The 18821-nt window shown below is 52.9% G+C and overlaps 2 protein-coding genes and 1 long non-coding RNA gene across 3 annotated transcripts; 1 reads left to right on the top strand and 2 right to left on the bottom strand.

Annotated features, from left to right (window-relative positions):
* Positions 1 to 95: 95 nt before the first annotated feature.
* LOC148053837 (uncharacterized) lies at positions 96 to 4219 on the top strand. The gene is made up of 4 exons (XM_087771912.1): positions 96 to 287; positions 3289 to 3393; positions 3675 to 3733; positions 3871 to 4219. The coding sequence occupies exons 1-4, from the start codon at positions 96 to 98 to the stop codon at positions 4217 to 4219; spliced, it is 705 nt and encodes a 234-aa protein (XP_087628038.1).
* Positions 4220 to 9859: 5640 nt separating this feature from the next.
* Positions 9860 to 11655, bottom strand: LOC148053836 (uncharacterized). The gene is made up of 4 exons (XR_015707873.1): positions 11584 to 11655; positions 10931 to 11075; positions 10321 to 10465; positions 9860 to 9901 (listed from the first exon to the last, which is right to left on the bottom strand). It is a non-coding gene; the product is annotated as an uncharacterized LOC148053836 (long non-coding RNA).
* Positions 11656 to 16857: 5202 nt separating this feature from the next.
* Positions 16858 to 18722, bottom strand: LOC104018273 (protein MRP-126). Its single transcript, XM_087772409.1, has 3 exons — positions 18570 to 18722; positions 17790 to 17948; positions 16858 to 17194 (listed from the first exon to the last, which is right to left on the bottom strand). The coding sequence occupies exons 1-3, from the start codon at positions 18693 to 18695 to the stop codon at positions 17000 to 17002; spliced, it is 480 nt and encodes a 159-aa protein (XP_087628535.1). The 5' UTR covers positions 18696 to 18722; the 3' UTR covers positions 16858 to 16999.
* Between the last annotated feature and the right edge of the window lie 99 nt (positions 18723 to 18821).

Raw genomic sequence — 18821 nt, 5'->3', positions numbered from 1 at the left:
CCGGCAAGAACAATCCTCATGCCACAGCAGTGAAGGATGCCACGGGAGCAGCAGCGGATCCAGTTGTCACGGGAGCAGCGGCAGACCCAGTTGCCATGGGACCAGAGGATCCAGATGCCATGGGAGCAGCAGTGGATCTGGATGCCACAGGAGCAGTGGTGGATCTGGGTGCCACGGGAGCAGCAGCAGATCCAGTTGCCACAGGACCAGAGGATCTGGATGCCACAGGAGCAGCGGTGGATCTGGATGCCACGGGAGCAGTGCTGGATCTGGATGCCATGGGAGCGGTGAGGGATCCTGCCATGGAAAGCCACAGGATTGCCAGCAGCAAATTTACCAAGTATCCTCAAAGATGAAGTGATCAGGTCATTATCTGCATGTTATATGCATGCATGTCCTTGATCTTGTAATGAGTTCAGCAAGTTTTACATGTCTCCTAGCAGTCTTCAAGGAAAATGTCTCCTCTCCCTCCCCTGGTGAGTCCTGTACCTCTCATGAGCTTATCTGTGGGTGTTAAAATAAACTGTGTACGTTCATGCTGGTGCGGTTTTCTCTGTATTAGTCTGTAACTATATACAAGCCATGACAATTCAGACTTCATGAGAGTTGTGTGTTCGTGATTTTTCTTTCACCGTGTATTTCATATCACAATACAAGACACCTGGTGCTCGTTTAATGGCCCAGAAGTTACCCTGCCCAGACACAAGCAACAGGGGCAGGCACTGCCACACTCTGCCCTATGGGATCCAAAGAAAAAGAGAGAGAATAAAGATTTTTAAATGCTGACATTTTGAGAAGCCATCTCAGGCCTCTGCAGTGCAGGTAGCTCTCCTCCATGCCGCCTTCCCACAGAGCTGGAGACCCAAAACCCCCCACCAAGACCCCACAGGCTGCATTGCACAAGCCCTCGGGGCCAGCTCTGTACACAACCATGGGGCAGAAAAAGTCCTATAGGCAAAGGCACCCCTGAGGGGGCAGAAACCCCTTTTTTTTTGCCATCTGGCCCCAAGGTGCCATTTTTGGGGCAGGTATCTCCACGTGCTTGTGACGAACCCCCCAGCAAGCCTTTCTTCAAGAGCCCTGGGTCGAGCCAGAACCATTGCAAGATGCTAGCGTTACACAATGAACTGATAAATTTCTTCTCAGCTTGTAATTAAAATGAATTGTGTAATTTATTGGTTTGGTACTGCCATTCATGAAATGGATGTTGCCCTGATAAGATTATTCTCAAGTGTGTCACAATGATCAGAAATATCTGGCATTGCTGAAAAGGGTGCAGACAGCAGCTAACTCCCTGAACAGGCTGCCTGCTTTCGGTGTGGGAATCATTTGAAAAGGCTGGTTGTGCGAGTCTGGCATTTGCCTTAAGCCCCCATTGCAAACCCCATTTTCAAGGATTATTAAGGTGGACAGCCACAAAATCTAGAGGTGCCCAGGACTGCTGGCTGGGTGCTGCTGATCTTTAACAAACTCAGAACAATTAAAACATGAGGAGCTGAATACAGTGTGAGAGCCAAAAATTACTTTGAGTCTTTTTTCACAGAGAGTATTTACCATATTTCTTCTGATGCCAGAACAAAACATAATTAAACAGAAGTGATCAAACCTGGGTACAGTTTGCCCTGACACTTTTCTAGTTCATAATAGCAATTAAGCAATACAAAAGAAGCATTTAGGTTGCGTACCTGGTTCATTAACCCTGCCCTCTCCACCTGCCTTTCCAAAAATCCTCCGTGTTTCAGTAAAAGCAAATGTGGCAAAAAGTTTTTCGGGTTGTGGGAACGGCTCCGGGTTTGCAGTGCCTCAACAAAGGTTCAGGCACCTGCGTTCAAAGCAGGAGCTCACAAGAGGCTGGAGAGGCACCTCGGTGCCTGGCAGCTTGTTTAGTTTTCCAGCTGCTTCCCAAAGGATGCTGGGTCTCTCAAACAGCATTAGCAAAGGTGGGATGGGGCTAAGCCTCCATCTCACTGTGGTCAGCGTCTGGGAATAGCATAAAAACTTAATCAGCATGGAGAAAGAAAAATAAAAAGTAGGAGAGGTGGATCAAAAATACCAAATGCTTGAGCATCTCTGCCAGCAAGTGAAATATTTTTCAGCCAGTGTTTTCCAAGCACTTTTGCACTGACAAAATCATAGCAGTTCCCTATTTCAGCTAGCAATAATGATTTCAGTCTTTTATTTGCTGCCTGTTTAATTACTGAAATGTCTTTCACAAGTTGTGGCAGAAAAGGGCCAGATCCATGGTCCTGAGCACTTCCTAGCCCACGCAGCAGAGGTACAGGAAAGGTACAGGGAATATCTCAAATTATTGCTTGCAATTAGCTCTCACTGCAGACGTGGTACCTGGCCTGGCCTGAAGGCTCACGTGGGTCTGCGCATTCGTCCAAATAACACTCGGATTTGTTGGCCAGTTACAAGCCAATTTGGGAGCAGGGAAAAGTACTCCAAAAAGAATGTTCCTACAAGTTTGGAGAAAGTCCCGGGGGTCTGCCAGCTCCCCGCAGTGCAGCAGCCACCCCAGGCCACTGTGCGTCACCGAAGGCAGCACCCATGTGAGCCCTTCTCCTCCGCGTGGCAGCATCGAAGCCACTCACAACCTGGAAAAAAACCATCAGTGCTGCCGCTCCAGCATTACTCACGGGCTGAAGGTTAACCACATAATTATGCACCTTGCTAATCCTGGATCACTACCTAGGGCAGGTCTTTCCCCTTCCAAAAATAAGAATCCCAACTGCTTTTGGTCCTTCTCGCAACAGCAAGAAACTTTTGATGGACTAAAAAGTTTTATAGGGACTGTCTTTTCTCTCTCTTCACCACTCCACCGTATTTCAGCTGGTTTTAAGAGAAACAAGCCAACAGTGGTACCAGTGAAATTGCTCAGGAAGAGTTGTCTGCCGTGCCAAAGGTGTTATTGGTACTTATAGGTGCATCTCTGGGTTTATGGGCATTTGCAGGACTAGGGCAGCTCAAGACCTTTTAAAAGGTTGGTGTGATTTACATATATGACATTATTCCCCCCTCTAAACACAAAGCACTCCCCAGCTGTGATCAATACCAAAACCAAACTGCCAAAGCTGTGGAAACCAAGGCCACCCACACTACTCCCCCATTGGAGCTAAGCACAGGTAGAGCCGGCAATTAAATATTTCTGAGGCACAGGAAAGACAACCATAACAAGAGGTGATACTGATGCATATGAGGTGAATCATGCAAGCAACCTGAAGAGTGGGGAGGCAAAAAAAAAAAAGCCATCGACAAATTAAATGAACAGGCAGACCTCTGCAACAGGGAGGTGCGTCATTTCCAGATGGGGCGCACAGAGAGGGTATAAAAGCGCTCCTGTCCCGGAAAGCCTCATTCCTTCCTCGTCCCTTCACTGCACGAGCATCTCAGGTAAGAGCAGCGATGCTGCAGGGCTTTGGGGCTTGGCACAGCATTCAAAACGCTCTGAGAGGCGGATGGGTTTGGAGCGGGCTGAGCCCCGTGCCTTGTACTGGATTGGGGATTAGTCTATGGGGGCCTGTGAGCAGGGATGTGGGGTGAGGAGGGAGCGCAGGGAATGCCGAAAGAGCAGAGAGATTTGGACTTGGAGGAAGGCTCTGGTGTGTTGCTCTGCTCCCTCTGGGAGTGAGATAGCTCCGCTCTGGAAAGCCAGCCGTGCTCAGTCTGTCCAGCTGCTCTGGAACTTCCCAGCATCTTTGGCCATGGCTTTGGAAGGACAATCCTGCAGGTGGTATAAGAAGCTGCTGCAAGGTTTAAAGACAATTGTGGGATCTGGCTAAGATTGGATAAATGTACATCCAGACTTCTCTTCCCTGGAAGAGCAGAAGCAGGAAAGGAAAGCCCCTGACAGCTCCTCTCTCCCCGCAGGTCACCCCGACACACAACAATGTGCTCCCGCCAAGACAAGGACCAGTGCCACAGGCAGGAGCGCTACACCCGCCAGAGCAGTGGCTGCCACGGGAGTGGCGGCGGCTGTCACAGCAGCGGTGGTGGCGGCTGTCACAGCAGCGGCGGCAGCGGCGGTGGCTGCCACAGCTCCGGCGGTGGTGGCTGTCACAGCTCCGGTGGTGGTGGCTGTCACAGCTCCGGTGGCGGTGGCTGCCACAGCAGTGGTGGCTCCAGCTGCCATGGGAAGCCACAGGTCCAGTACCACCAGCAGCAGCAGCAGCAGCAGCAGCAGCAGGTCCACCAGCTGCCCTCGCAGAAGATGAAGTGATGGGGTGTCCCGCACGCCCTGGCTCCGGCAGCAAAGGCCACGCATAGACCACATCCCTCTGGCCTCCCCAAAGCTTTGCAAGCCCTGGGGCTGCCTGGCTGCAAACCCTCTCCTCTGCCCTCCAGGACCATCGCTCCCTGGGGAAGGGGCATCACTTGTGCTTCCCTGCTGCCTCCACCTGATGCACCAGGCTGTGCTTTGGCCCTGTGAGGCATCCATGAGACAATAAAGCATTAAGTTCCTGAGACTCTCTCTTGTGTTGACATTTCCTTGAACTCCTCATCCTTATTTTCCATGCACACTATAGGGGTGCAGCTGGGTGTAGAGGAATACAGGGTCTATACAGTTACTAGCAGGTCATATATCTTAACCAGGGGAAGTCACCCCTGAGAAAGCGCCCAGCCCTTCAGCATGTGTGCACAAGGAGACCATTTCGCTTTGCATTTTAGGGAGAATGATATTGCTGTGTTAAACAGTGCAATTGAACTCAACAAAGTCTTTACTGCTTGTGTTTTCTGAAGCTTGTTGTGCACGTGCCAGCGGCAGATGAACTCAGCAGATATCTGCCTCTGTGAGCTGGACTAAGGGATGCAAAGAGTCAAGGGAAGAGCTGGCAGAGAGAGAAGCCAAATCCATCTCCCTGCACAGCCAGAAGCTGGCAGAGATGCTGCTGGAAAGGCAGGGAGGCAACCAGGGAAGGGGTTTTGCAGCTGGGAGCCAGGAGCAGCCTGGCCCAGATGTGTTACAGCCCTGCGCAAAGGCTGGGTGAGGGGAGCCAGGCGGTGCAGCCATGCCCTGCTGCCAACCCCAGTCACGCCAAGAAAACCCTAGAAGTGATTACTAGTCGCATGTTTTGAGGTTCCTTTCCTTTGCCTCTTAGGTTTTTGACTGTTTAAAGACTTTTGTTTCCTGTAGCCACAATAAAAAAGGACAGAGGCTTCCCTGCTTCCGTTTTGATGTGGTTTCTGCTTTTAACTGAAAGCTGAGCTTTCATGTCTGAGAGGCTGGGGACTGCAAGAAAAACACGAGCCGTTATGAAACTTGGTACATGGTTGGTTACACTGAAAATACTCATATGTCCTTTCTCACTGAATGAATGAGATCATCACCTGAAAAGTAAATCGGCATTAAATTCTCCTGTGCAGAACATCACCCCTGACCTGCACAAGACACAACTACTACTGATATCCTCTAGAAAAGACAAAAACAGATTGCACAAGAGTCATGCACAGAAATGCATTTGTCCTTGAGACTTTAGTCCCTGGTTATTATTTGGGGTGGTAGCAGGGATGCACATAGCAATAGCAAGAAGCCCCATGGAGGCTGCGCTCTGCCCACAGAGGAATCAGCCCTTTCTGTGCATGTGCGCACTTGCTCCAACAGCCGCATGGATTTTGCCTGAAGCACACACAGCTCTAAGTCGGTGTCTGCCCAGTTCCTCTGCTAATTACAGTTGCAGCCACCGGTTTCTATACGAAATTTTATGACATCAGCGGCAGTCAGCACGGTAAATGCCGACTGCATTTCATGCTGGGTGAGCCACGGGTCTGCAAGGCTGAAGGAGAGCTTGCAATCTTCCCAGTCGCTGCCCCCTCGGATAAGACAGATAGCCATCACCACCAGGTGGGAGGCTCATGATGGACAGTTCAAGTATCCAAAATTTCATATGTGAGCAGCGTGAGTTGCTCACGCCCCAGGAACACCTGCAGCCCCACAGGAGGTTTCATCCCGTTGTCACCACATCCCCCTCTGCTCAAGCTGGGCCCTGTGCTGGACACAGGGACCCCGGGGCCAGCTCAGCCTCCTGCCAATGGGTGTTTGTCTGAAGTCATACAGAAGCCAACGGCTTCCAGGAGAAGCAGGAAGGAGCTAATTTTCAGTGCCACTAGCAATGTTGAGCATAACGAAATAGCACTATTTGACCTGTGTCTTGGGAAAGACATTGACTTTCAGCTCAAACAGTCCAAGCCCTGGTGCTATCCCCTCCTCTCTCAGAGAGCTGCCAAAGCATTTCTCTTTGACAACAAGATGGATCTTCGTGTCTGTTTGCGTAGTTCCTGCCGTTATCTTCTATGTGTCAGACTTTTTCTTGCCTTTATCTGTAAATAAGGAGCCTTTAGAGGTACTTTGTGGGGTGATGAAGTGCTGGGCAGCTTTTCAACCAGGAGAGGGCTGTGCGGAAGGGCCATCTCCAGAGCTCCAGCTTTGCTCCAGAAGACGGCCCAATGAAGCAGGCAGCACTAGCTGGGTCTTTCTTTTAATTCCTCAGTCTTCATTTCCCAATCTTTGTCATTAAGAGGATGGAAATAGCTAGTCTTTGTTAATGAAACGCTCAGGGGCCTTGCTCAGACATATGCAAGCAGGGCTTACAAGGCTTTCAGTAGTGCCCAAGACCATCTTCTGGCTCTCAGGTGCCTTTTGGGGGGAATTCACACTCTTTAGGTCACAGAGGGGAACTAGAAAACCCCTGCTGAAGACCTGAGACCCTTCTCTAGAGGAAGCCCAGGAGGATTTTGTCCTCGCCCCACTGGCTATCCCCATGGTCGTGGCAGCTCTTTTGGACTGAGCATCTAAGGAAGAAGAGAGGGCAACTTTCCACTCCTTTTTACCTGGATTATTTTTGGCTTTATCTGGCGCCAGCTCAATAGCAGGGATTAGACTCTGAGAGCTGAGGCTCATGGGATGGGGTTATAATTATGCCTGGATTTAATTTAACAAAACAAACCCCAAACAGATGAGCCTTTGGAAACCCAGGCACCCACGGGTTTTTCTATTAAGGGCAGGTGAGGCTGGCAATTAGATACTTATGTGGCACAGGAAACAGATAAAAAAGGAATGATACCCATCACGAATGAGTCAGGTGAGCGATGTAAACAGAGGGCGGTCTGATGGGGATTGGGTATTAAATTAATAGATCGATATGACAAAGAGCTGTCTCATTTCCGGCGAAAGGGATCTAGATCTCTATAAAACTGCTCCTGTCCCAGGGATCTTCATTCCATCCTCTTGTTTTCCTCTCAAGCTCGGGTAAGTCTGGCAGCACAAATGGATTTTCCTTCTTTGGGGACTTGTTTCCCAACAAGGGATGCAGAGCATGGGTTTAATGCAAACCCTGCTGCTGGGGTGCGGGGAAGCTCGCAGGGTGGTGGGATGCATGGAGGGAGGTGAGGACCTGTCTCATGGCTGGGCCATGCCATGCTGCTACACCCAGCTGTTGAAATCCTCCGTCGGTGGAAGCAGGGCACTGCTGCAGACCTGGGGGGTCTCCAAGGATCCTGCACTGCAGTGCTGGGGGTGGGATTGCAAACAGGGCAGGCACAGGGGCCCCAGGATCGGGGCGCTGGGACAATCGGGGCGGTGGGACAAGCAGCAGCTCCTGACAGCTCCTCTCTCCCCGCAGGTCACCCCGACACACAACAATGTGCTCCCGCCAAGACAAGGACCAGTGCCACAGGCAGGAGCGCTACACCCGCCAGAGCAGTGGCTGCCACGGGAGTGGCGGCGGCTGTCACAGCAGCGGTGGTGGTGGCTGTCACAGCAGCGGCGGCAGTGGCGGTGGCTGCCACAGCTCCGGCGGTGGTGGCTGTCACAGCTCCGGTGGTGGTGGCTGTCACAGCTCCGGTGGCGGTGGCTGCCACAGCAGTGGTGGCTCCGGCTGCCATGGGAAGCCACAGGTCCAGTACCACCAGCAGCAGCAGCAGCAGCAGCAGCAGCAGGTCCACCAGCTGCCCTCGCAGAAGATGAAGTGATGGGGTGTCCCGCACGCCCTGGCTCCGGCAGCAAAGGCCACGCATCGACCACATCCCTCTGGCCTCCCCAAAGCTTTGCAAGCCCTGGGGCTGCCTGGCTGCAAACCCTCTCCTCTGCCCTCCAGGACCATCGCTCCCTGGGGAAGGGGCATCACTTGTGCTTCCCTGCTGCCTCCACCTGATGCACCAGGCTGTGCTTTGGCCCTGTGAGGCATCCATGAGACAATAAAGCATTAAGTTCCTGAGACTCTCTCTTGTGTTGACATTTCCTTGAACTCCTCATCCTTATTTTCCATGCACACTATAGGGGTGCAGCTGGGTTAGCCAACGTGCTCATGCCATTTGTGCAGAGCTGGTTTCTTTCTGAACCTTCATGAAGGTTACCAGCCACAGTCAGTGTGGATCATCCCTGAGCGCTCACCAGCTCTGCTCTCCTCCACCAGCTGTGACAAACAGGTCCCAGGTGATGGGGAAAACATAAAAACATCTCCCCATGCCACAGTGAGTCCTGCCTGGTCCCTAGACCCAGGGTGCAGCACTGGTCCTGGGTGCCCCTGGTGCCCCCAGACTTCCAGGGCTTTGCATTCTTGCTCCATCCCCTTGGGGTTTCCCCACCACGACAGCTTTTTTTCCACAGCTTCGAGCAACCTCTGACCCAGCGAGGCTCCTGGTGATCACCGGATGGCTGACAAAAATCAAGCAGGCATTGTGGTGTACAGTTTTTATTGCTTTTTTATGACATTACAACCATTTATGTAAGAAGGAGAAAAATAAGCCCCAAAAAAATTCCTTTTGGATATTTACAATGCAGAAACATCACAGTTAAGACGGCTGATGTATTAACCCATTCAGACAGGTAAGTGCTGAAGGACTGGATCCTGCTTGAGAGGAATAAAATACTGCAGAAAACATCCATCTGTGTAGTAAAGTGATCATAAAGCGAATCCTTGTCAGAAACTACATGTCCTCCCCTGACTTTCTAAAAACTTGCACATGGGGATACAAATATTACAGACCTGATAACTATCTGCAATATTTTTTTCCAGTGAAACTCAGGGTTTCTACCATCCCCTCCTTGCTATTAAAACAGCCTTGTTTTATTGGTTTATATATCGTGAGCAATGCTTTAACCAAGCATGGCCGAGGAAAGCAGTCCTGTTTCCTCATCCTCTGGCCACTCACTGTTGGCAGTATTTCTTTGCACAACTCTCTGCAGGTTAATTATGTAAAGACATAGGTAAAAGCTTTCCATAAAATAAAAAAAAATGAGGGCTGGGCTTCCCTTTTGTTAATGGAAAAGAAAGCCAGCATGCTGCCCCAGTTGCATTTATTAGACTGAAACATCCTCATAAGTGTTGAGGTGCATTTTTGGCCCCCCCCAAACCCGTGGGAATTTTGCTGTTGACTTCAGATGAGCTGGAGATGAACTCCCAGCCACAGACCTTTCATTTTCCCTGAAGAATTGCCACTCTTTATTCATTATTACTGTACAGCCTGAGTCAACTAATTGTATGGCTCATTCCAGCCCTATTGACTAGTGATTTTTCACTTTCTACCCATTAAAAACAAAAGGAGCTCACGGAGGAATGGGTTGATATGTCAGCATTTCTCTGCTGTTGTGTTTTTGAGAAGAAAACAGCAAGTCTGCCCCCACCCACCCCCCCAGCCTTCAAGCTGCATTTGCAAAGCACCCCAAAGAGACATCCACAGAGCATTGGGACAAAACAAGAGACCCGAGGTTATTTTTGCCTCATGGAGGTAATACGTGGAGCGGGGCATGGTCTTCACATCTCCCCTGCCACCACCAGTGCAAGGGCAGGTGTTGCCTGCACCAGAGGAGCAGAGAGAGCCCAAAAGGGCAGGAGGTGTGATCATACCATGCCCACACATTGCTGGTTCTTCTGTCCTTTGCCCACGGGGCAGTTCAGGAATCCTGCAGGAGAGGGAAGAAAATTCCATGGGGGAGTTCACCTGTGACCGCCCCAAAGCCCTGCTGAGGCTGGCATCCCTCCCTGCCAGCCCCCGTTTCTCTACCACCCACCCTGAAATACCTCTGCTTCACACTAAGCTTGTGCCCAACAAGCTTGTGCAATTTTTATTGGAGATATTAGAGCTGATTAAATACTCTCTGGGTCCCCGTGGAGCTGGAGCTCAGCTCCTGGCTCCATCCCATCCTCCCCAATGGATCAGGCTTGCTGGGACAACCGCAAGGGGTAAAGCAGACCTAGGGAGCCATGCATCACCTCGGGGTGACACCGGTCCCAAGGAAGGATCTGTCCCCGCCTAATGAGGCAATGCAAATGCTGTCTGGGAGCTTCACCTGCTTGCTGCGCTCCTTCAGCTCTTCCTTACCTCCTTGCCTCCGTGCCCCAGGAGCAGTGGCAGCCGCCCTTCAGTACACACAGGTTTTGGCAGAGCCCCTCTCCTTCTTGTTCATGGGCTCCATGTCCGAATCCGGCAGGCTGGTGATGTATCTGTACTTGCTGGTGGGTGACCTCTGCGAGGACAGGAGCCCATCAGACCTTCCCAAAGGGGCAAGGTGATGAAGTGAGGGCTGGGTCCCCTTATCGCAAGGGCAATGCAACAAAAAGGATAGTTGCAGCAGGCAGCGGAGGCTGCACAGAGTCCAACACTAAGGTTTCATAGCGTGGTATTACACCTGGATTTTCCCAGGGAGAAAATGGAGGCACAGCGGGACCAGGCACCCCTTCCTCACCCTCGACCTCCCCTTCCCCCTGTGCGGGACCGGGAGGGGCGCACAGGAGCTTTGCTGCCTTGCAATACAAACCCAGGGAAATTGCCCGCAATGCTCAACCTAGGAAAATCAAAGATTGGAGAGATGTGATTCCAACCCTGGATGTGGGGTGGGTGTTGCAGGACCCCTCATCACCTCTGGTCACCCCTAAATGTCACCCCAGCACCTTTCCCATCCATCTTTGCACCCTCGAGCCCATACAGTTACCTTGACAGGAGCAAACTCCTGCTGGATCAGCTTCTTGAACTCACTTCTACTGAACGGCTCGGATTTCTTCCCCTTCCTGGCATTGCCCTGGTAACTCTCCATCATGTCAGTGATGGCTTTAATGAGCTTAGACATGTCTCCAGTCCTGGAGGGGAGCAAAAGTTGAGGACACAGCAAGGTGGCAGGGGCAGCTCTGCCCACAGGAAAACCCCCATGTTCCCTTCCAATAACTCAAAACATATTCAGTTCAGTTTCAGTCTTTCTAAATTTCTTTGCTAGAGGTAAAAAGAAACCTCCCTTTGCTGGATGCTGAAAGCTGAGCTGCCCACTGCCCTGGCTGCTCTCGGGACTTTCACCTTAATTCACTTCATTTCTCCACTTTCCACTCCCTGCTTAAATTAAAAGGACGAATCTCCCTGTAGCCATCTCAGGCACTTGTTGGGTTGAATGAATCAGCTCTTGCAGCTAAGGAAAGTGCCGTGTCTACACACCCGCCACGCTCGGGGCTGGGCGGAGGGAGTCCGGGCAGCTAATCCTGTGCTTGTGTCTTTAGTCCCTTCTGCCCCGAGCCCTGCTGGGACAGACCGGTTGCAAAATGACCCTGAAAACATAAAAGCTCATTTCAAGTACAAAAAGAAAGAGCAGAGACTCACCCAGCTCACCTGCATCAACCAGCCGACTGGCGCAGATCGGACTGGTGGGAGCAGCTCTGTGCCAGCTCCTTGCAGGTTGCCGGGGAGTGGGTGGAGGATGAGGATTTCTTCCGGTCAGTCCTGTTCTCTGGCTGCCTCTCCGCATTGTTGCACTTCCCAGGGAGCCTCCCTCATTATCCTTCCCGGGGAAGGATGTTTACCAGCACACCTGGGAAAGACGTATGTAGGTCACCGTGCAGCTCTGCTCTCCGCCGGCGTTGCTCAGGGACCCGAGCAGGGAGCGCAGGGGTTTGCACAGGGATTTGCACTGGAGATACCTTGGATCAAAAAAAAAGCTAACCAGAAGTTCTCTTCATACATGGAAGCTTGCATTTAGCTTCTCCCAAAAGGTTTTTTCCTTTACAGCCAAGGCAATTTGTGAGTTCATGGGGCTTTGCAATGCCAAAGCTTAGAAAATGTCATAGACAAAATAACTTCCTACAGAAAAGATGGTTTTAATCTTAGTTTTGAGGCTGTCCCACGTCTCGTATGGGCTGCTACTGGGCCCAGACTGCATTCACATTTGCTCAGCTTGGACAATGGCAGCAGAGCTGTGGTTTCTTCTGCGAGAAAGCAGGAAGAGCACTGAGCTGCTTTTCGAAAAGGGTAGCCTGCTCCCAAGAGTGACAGCAGTGTAGGGACGCCGGGTGATCCAGCCCCGGGTGGCCATGGCCAGCGGGGTTATGAGCTCCCTCCCGTGGGAAAGTCACTTACTACACACCTCGATGGAACAGGGACAGCCACCACCCATCCCAGCAGCGTGGCCTCAGTGCCAGGCTGCATTTCAACCCCGATGGACCAAACCGAGCCGTGCACGGGGCCAGGCTGCGTTTAGCCCTGATGGAGCACACCAAGCTGTGCATGGGGCCAGGCTGCCCCAGGGCTCCCAGGGAAAGAGCAAGGCACAGGGGCTGCGGGGATGCTGCAGCGAGGCAGCCAGGGCAGGACGCCTGGCTCTCAGCCGATTCTCTGTGTGGTCTCAGAGAAGTCAATGACCCCAGGTTTGCTCACCTGGAAAGGGGGTGTAACAAGCCCTCCCTGCTATGAAGGGTGTGCCAGCTTTCATTAAGGGCTCAGGCACCGTCCCAAGATTGCCAGATACGGTACAAAGCCAGATGAGATCATGCTCTGCATCAATCTTCCCAGGCGGCGTTTGCAGGGCCGGGTTCGTAACAGCGTGTTTGGGAGAGGAGGAGTTGCTGGAGCCAACCTGTGCCGCCCACGCACAGCTGCTGACACTGCCAGTGCGGCACAAGACATCTCTGAAATTAAGTGGGTTGTAAATGAGATGCAGACCGTGGTCTGGAGCTAAATTTTACCCTGGCGCAGTGAGGCGAGAGGCAGCAAGTCACTGCAGGCCCTCTACAGCAAGGGCTGCCTGGCACACGGATGCTTTCAGTGGAAGCCAGGTCAGCCCAGGGACTGGTCTTGCAGCTTACAGTCCCTGGGAGCCGGAGCTTTCAGGAGAGCCCCAGCCATGGGCGACTCTCTTCAGGGCTGTATTTGGTATGGCCAGGCAACTGGGCATGGACAGCAGCAGAATTTACCCCCCAGCCTTTCGGGGTACAGCCTTGCTGGGTTGCTTAGCACAGACCCCACAGGGAGACCAACATCCCCATGACATCTCTCCCATGAGCTGGAGCGCCTGCTGCTTGCCCTTGGTGGAGACACAGGCAAAGGAATGTTTTCTCATGGGCTGGAGCCATCCCAATGGCCAAGTGCTCAGGGTTTAAGGCTTTATGTTGGCGGGTCCCTATCTCTGTACGAACTGTCTTGGAAGAGCATCACTCTGCCATGGGGATGGTGCATATCCAGGCACAGGAAGGACCCCCAGGACCGTGGATGCTGGGGGGTGGCCAGGCATGGTGGTACAGAAGCCACCGTGCCAGGCAGGAAGTGCTTGCGGAGGAGGATGGGAGGGCAACACATGGCAATGGCACCTACAACCACCGTACTCCTCCTTCCACCACTGCCGCCCCGATTAGCACACATCCACCCAAGGAATGAGGGGAATTAGGAGGAAAATTGCTCTGAATCACTCTGAGCCAGTCCCTTCCGCCGGCTACTCCCTCCGAGACTGCTGCCACCACGGTGCCATCCTGCGGCAGCACGTCACCATCCACAGCAGCGTCAGGCTGACTTTGCTGGGCTCTGGGTGCGGGTTTGCCCACGACAGCGGGTCGGCTCCTGGCCACAGGCCTCACCGGCACCCCAGGACCGACCAGTTTTACCCCACTGTGGCTCATCCCTATCGGCATGTCTAGACTGATAACAAATGCGACGCGCACAGTGCATCAAAGTCCCCAGTTGCCACAGCGCTGGGCGTTGTGCAACCCTTCCTGTGTCAGCCACTGGGCTGCTGACCCCGCGTGGAGGGGTCTGGGGGGGTGAAGGGGGTCTGCAGCAGGTGGAGGAGGTCAACAGTGGGTAGCAGGGGTCTGTAGTGGGCAGGGGAACCAGGCAGGATGAAGATGCTGGGATTGGGCTCAGTCCCAGCTGGGAGGCACAGCTCAGACCCAGCTGGATCACATCCCCTCGTTGCAGAATTGTTTATAAAACCCAGCCCTGTAGACTTCAGCCCCTTTTCTCCAGCCTGGGAGCTTTGGGAGGGGGTCAGCAGTGTGGGGAGCTGGCAGGGCCACCCCAAGGCTGTGTTGATGGGACAGGACAGGGTGGCAGTTAGGGGAGACACAGTCCTTAGGCAGGGGCCAGGCTGGGACCCTTGGCAGGGTCTGAATGCAAGCTGATACCACTGGGGCAAAGCTCAGGGAGAAGGATGTGGGATACACCCACTCCCCCAAAAGAAAAGAGAGGAGGATTTAGCATTTATCTGCATCCACCATTTGTCTGCTCCTTTGAGCTGTATCCTGGAGTAACTGTGGTGCTTGTCCCTTCTCCTGCTCTCCATAGGACACAGGTAAGAAGAGCTGATGTGGTAATGTTGAGAAAGAAAGGAGCAAAACTGTGTGGTGGCTTGAGCAGGGGGGCTATGAGAGAGGAGTTTGGGGTGTTTGCAAATTGGTGTATGTGCTGATGCTGCCATCTTAACCCAAAAATTAAGTTTTTGTTTCTGGCGCACAAATCAGAATAATCCTACTTATCGCAAACAGCACTGGTGGTGTAGAAATAGGGGATGTGATGAATAGGGGGTCACAGGACAGGGCTCTGGCTGTGATCGATGGGCCAGGGTGCAACCCTGGGGAGCAGGGCAGGACTGTGGGGTTCCCCAGGTTGCTCCGGGGCTGGTGGCTGCCCCAGCAGACTCGGGGGCATATGCCACCAGGTGGCAGCAGGAATCTGTCGCAGGCTGCCTGGTCTTCAGCTTGCGAAGGTCGAATCCTGCCTTATAAGCCGGGGGTGAAGGCAGGTGGGGCTGGGGGCTGCACACCTCCTGCTTTGTGCTACTGGAGAGCTGCTCTTGGGACAGCAAGGCTGGAGGAACCCAGGTGCCACTCCCATCCCCAAACAGGCAGCATGGCCATGGGCAGCAGAGCACCTTGCCCATCAGCCTGACTGAGCATCCCTCTGCAGTATGGGATACAGCATGGTTGGGGTGTATCCAACACCTTCCTTGCATTGCTTTGGTGTCTCTGGGAGCTGCAAGCTCTGTTGGGGTGAAAGGATGTGTATGGATTTGGGGACCACTCTGCTATTTAGGGAGGACCCGGCAATTGCCTCTGCTTGCTCTCAGCCCTGTGTCGGTGTCCTGGTCCTGCTGTGCCCGGGGCTTGTGGTGGCTCGGTCTTTGCCACCTCTGGTGTGATGGTCCAACAGCCCCGTCAGGTGACGCAAGAGGAGTCCCACAGCCCAGGTTTCAGGGGAGCGTAAAGTCCCACTGCGTTGGCAAATATCCTGTTGCATCAGCACCGTGAGCTTCGAGGCTGGTTCCTGCCTGGATCCTGGGGGAAGGTCCCAGGATGGCTTGTGTGTGCCCCCAGCATCCAGATTTGTGTGCTTGGCCCTTGCACAGGGAGACCCCTCTGCTGCAGAGAAGAGAAGGGCTGACCACCCACTGGCAGGGTGCTGAGCTCCTGAAAAGCTGATCTGCTGCATATGGGACCTGACCCACCCCTGTCCCAAAAGCTGGGCATCCCCTTATGGGTCAGCCCTGAGGACAGCTCGGTTCTTGGAGGAGATGTGCTTCTGCCCTGGCAGGGTGGTGGCAATGAACCAGCTCCACTCTCCCCTGGCTGTGGAGCTCTTACTGGCTCCAGAGACCCTCAAGTACTGTAGGACTGGGTGCATGGCCCATGTTGGGGTGCAGGATTGAGTGCTGGGTGCAGGATCTGACTCCAGAAGGGACCTACCACCATGTGCAGGCTCAGGCAGAGCTGAGTGGACTCTGGTCCCTGCAGCAGATTTTACCTTGTAAGAAGGTGTTTGACACTTCAGATGTCAAAATTGACTCCGAAGGAAGCTGAAGCAATGTGGCCAGCAGTGGTGAAGCAAACTTGCGGCAGTCTTGTGCTAACCAGGGGGCTTGCTTCAGTGCTGCTGGTTTGGGGAAGCTTGTGGCAGGTTCCTTCCCAGAGCAGGGCGGTTTCAGGGCTTTGACTCACCCTTAGGAAATCACAACTGTTCCTTTTTCCCCTGTAAAAGCCATTTGCAAATCAGTAGCTGGGTTCTAAACATGCACAGTGGGAGGCTGCTCAGCAACATGGTAGGCATTTCCAGCAACCCACTCTGGAAAGCAGCTCTTAATAAGGGACACCTACTCGGTGCAAACTTGGGATGCTCTCAGTGAGGAGCTGGGGTTGTTCTTGGTTCTTGTCCACACAAAACCCAGCAGTTGGACCTTCCTGCTGGCTGTAGCACTAAAACTAAATGCATCCACCCCCCAGTTCCCTTCCAGCCCCATGACAGGGCCCTGCAGAGCAAAAGTGCCCTGAAAAGCGTGATCCTCCAGAAAAGGGTGCTCATCCATCCTCTTCCTTCCTTCCATCTCTTGCTTACCACCACATCTCAGTCCTAGGAGACAGGCAGAATGTTTTCAGGCCAAAACAGGCTTTTTTCTAGTTGGAAATGCAAAGACCTGTCAAATAATAATGTAAGGAGTATTGTGAGTACCTGCTGCAATGAACCCTGCTCTCCCCAGGTGTCCACCTCGCCCCTGAGAACCTGCAGCCTTGTCTCCAAGATGGATTTGCCTGGTTTAAAGCCATGCTGGGAGAGAGCAAGGTACAGGACTTGCCTGGAGGAAAACCCATGCAGACACACATGAGAGCTTTGACAATCTCAGGGCAAATCTTTATTTGGCAGCAAAACCATCAAACTTGAAGGAAGGAAAGGAGGGAGGTGGGTAGAGAGGGATGGAGGGGAGAAAGCCAGGGGCTGCAAGCCCTGCGTGGGTGCCTTCGGTCAGGGACCACAGCCTGCCTCAGTGGTGGTGTTTGTGCTGCTGTTGCTGTTGCTGCTGCTGCTGCTGCTGGTCCTCAGACTCATGGAGGTGTTCGTGGGTGGCAATGGTCACACGGGTGATCAGCAGCATCACCTCGCAGAAGCTGATCTGCGCGTCCTTGTTGATATCGAGGTCCTTCATGATTTCGTCAATGGTGGCCTTGTTTTTCACGTGCTGCAAAGGAAGGGACAGGCTGAGGGCAAAGTACTGTCATTCACAGCTCAAACCTCCCCCTGGCCTTGCTGGGACCCTCACAGGTGCCAGGTCCCCAATAGACCGGTGCTGTGTGTGGCTCCATCCTTGTGCCATCATCACCCATTGCTTTGGGTACAGCAATAATTCACCCGTGGTGTTGAAGCAGAGTAACAGGCTAGCATCACTGCAAGGACACCACGCAATGGGGAGACTGATGAAGGCAGCACTTTAGCAGAGTGAGTTACAAAAAAAATGGGCTTTTTGGCTGATATTTCTGACATCATTGCTCCTAGATGGCAGAGGAGCTCTCGGGCAATATGATCCTGATTTTTTGCAGATAAAGTGATGAGGGTAAATATCTGGCTGCAGGTTCACCCAGACCTGGGTGGGTTTCCTTCATCTGTCTTTGTGGAGCATGTTTGGAAAGTGGCAGTTGGACAGGGAGGGTCTGGGCAGAAGGTGTTGGGGCAGGACAGTAGAGTGGGAAGGGAGTGAATCCAGTCCCTGGGGGTATTCAGGCAATGGGGTCCAGCTCGGCTCCCTCCCCACATGGGTCACAAGAAACTCCACTCACCCTCAGGTAGTTCACAAGCTGCTTCTCAATCAGGAGCTTCAGCTCCCTCTTGGTCAGGGTGTCTCTGTCCCCCTCCCGTCTCGAGTACTGGTGGAAGACATCAATGATGACATCCATGGCCTTCTCCAGCTCGGAGAGCGGTTCCTGGATCTGGGAGGTCTGGAAAAGAAATGATTACACTGAATAATGTCAGGAACCACAATAGATGGGGAATTCTGATGTAAACCAGTGAGGCTCCAGTACAGCCACCTGCTTCACACCAGATGAGGACGCAGCCTGGCTTGGTTCAGTCGTTATCTTGGGGTGGATAAATTTGAGCTATTTGTTTTGAGTTTGCTCTTATCTACAAGCCAAAGGAGACTGAAGGGGATTGCAGCCTTTGCCTGCTTCTGCTCTGGGATGTGCAACTACAGATAATAGCCGCGAGCTGATTTCCCCCCAAAATGTGCCTTCTGTAAGTCGAGCACTGTTGGAGCAAGGCTCCCAAAATAGCTGGTGGCACTGCAAAAACCTCTGTAGAGATACAGAGTATGAGATCTGATGTCCAGGAGCCCCTTTGGTGATCGGACTGTGCCGTAGGGAGCCTCTTCCAGGAGGAGACATCTCTCCTTGTGGGTTGCGCTCGGATGAGCCTGAGCCGAGATTATCCTCTGCCAGCAAGTGCTGGCAGCTCACACAGCGAGGAAAGGCTCCCTGAGGGTCCTCGTGCCTCCGATGGCCCAACTGGCACCTGGAAAAGAGCATGGAGAGCTTAAATGCCCGAGTCACCATTGGACTTGCCTTGCTCATCTTGACAAAGTAGCGAGATCCACTTGGGCTGGAGCGGGGCTGGTCCCAAGCGTGGCATCTCTTATAGCCTGGCCATCCGCCTGTGCCACTCCGCCGGTTGTGAAATGTCTGTTTCATCCATTTCCATCCAATGACATACTTGTACATTGCTTAAGGTTCCAGGGTAGTTCCTTAAAAGGGGTCTCTGTGGCTTTTCCCGCAAGGTTGGTGTGTCATGTACTCTGGCTGGGTGGCAGGGAGGTG

This window comes from Nipponia nippon, unplaced genomic scaffold (assembly GCF_047370975.1).
Source record: "Nipponia nippon isolate SJK-2023a ecotype South Korea unplaced genomic scaffold, ASM4737097v1 scaffold_36, whole genome shotgun sequence".
Classification (NCBI taxonomy): Eukaryota; Metazoa; Chordata; class Aves; order Pelecaniformes; family Threskiornithidae; genus Nipponia; species Nipponia nippon.
The sequence above is the reverse complement of the archived record's forward strand: the minus strand, read 5'-3'. Positions and strand labels throughout refer to the sequence as shown.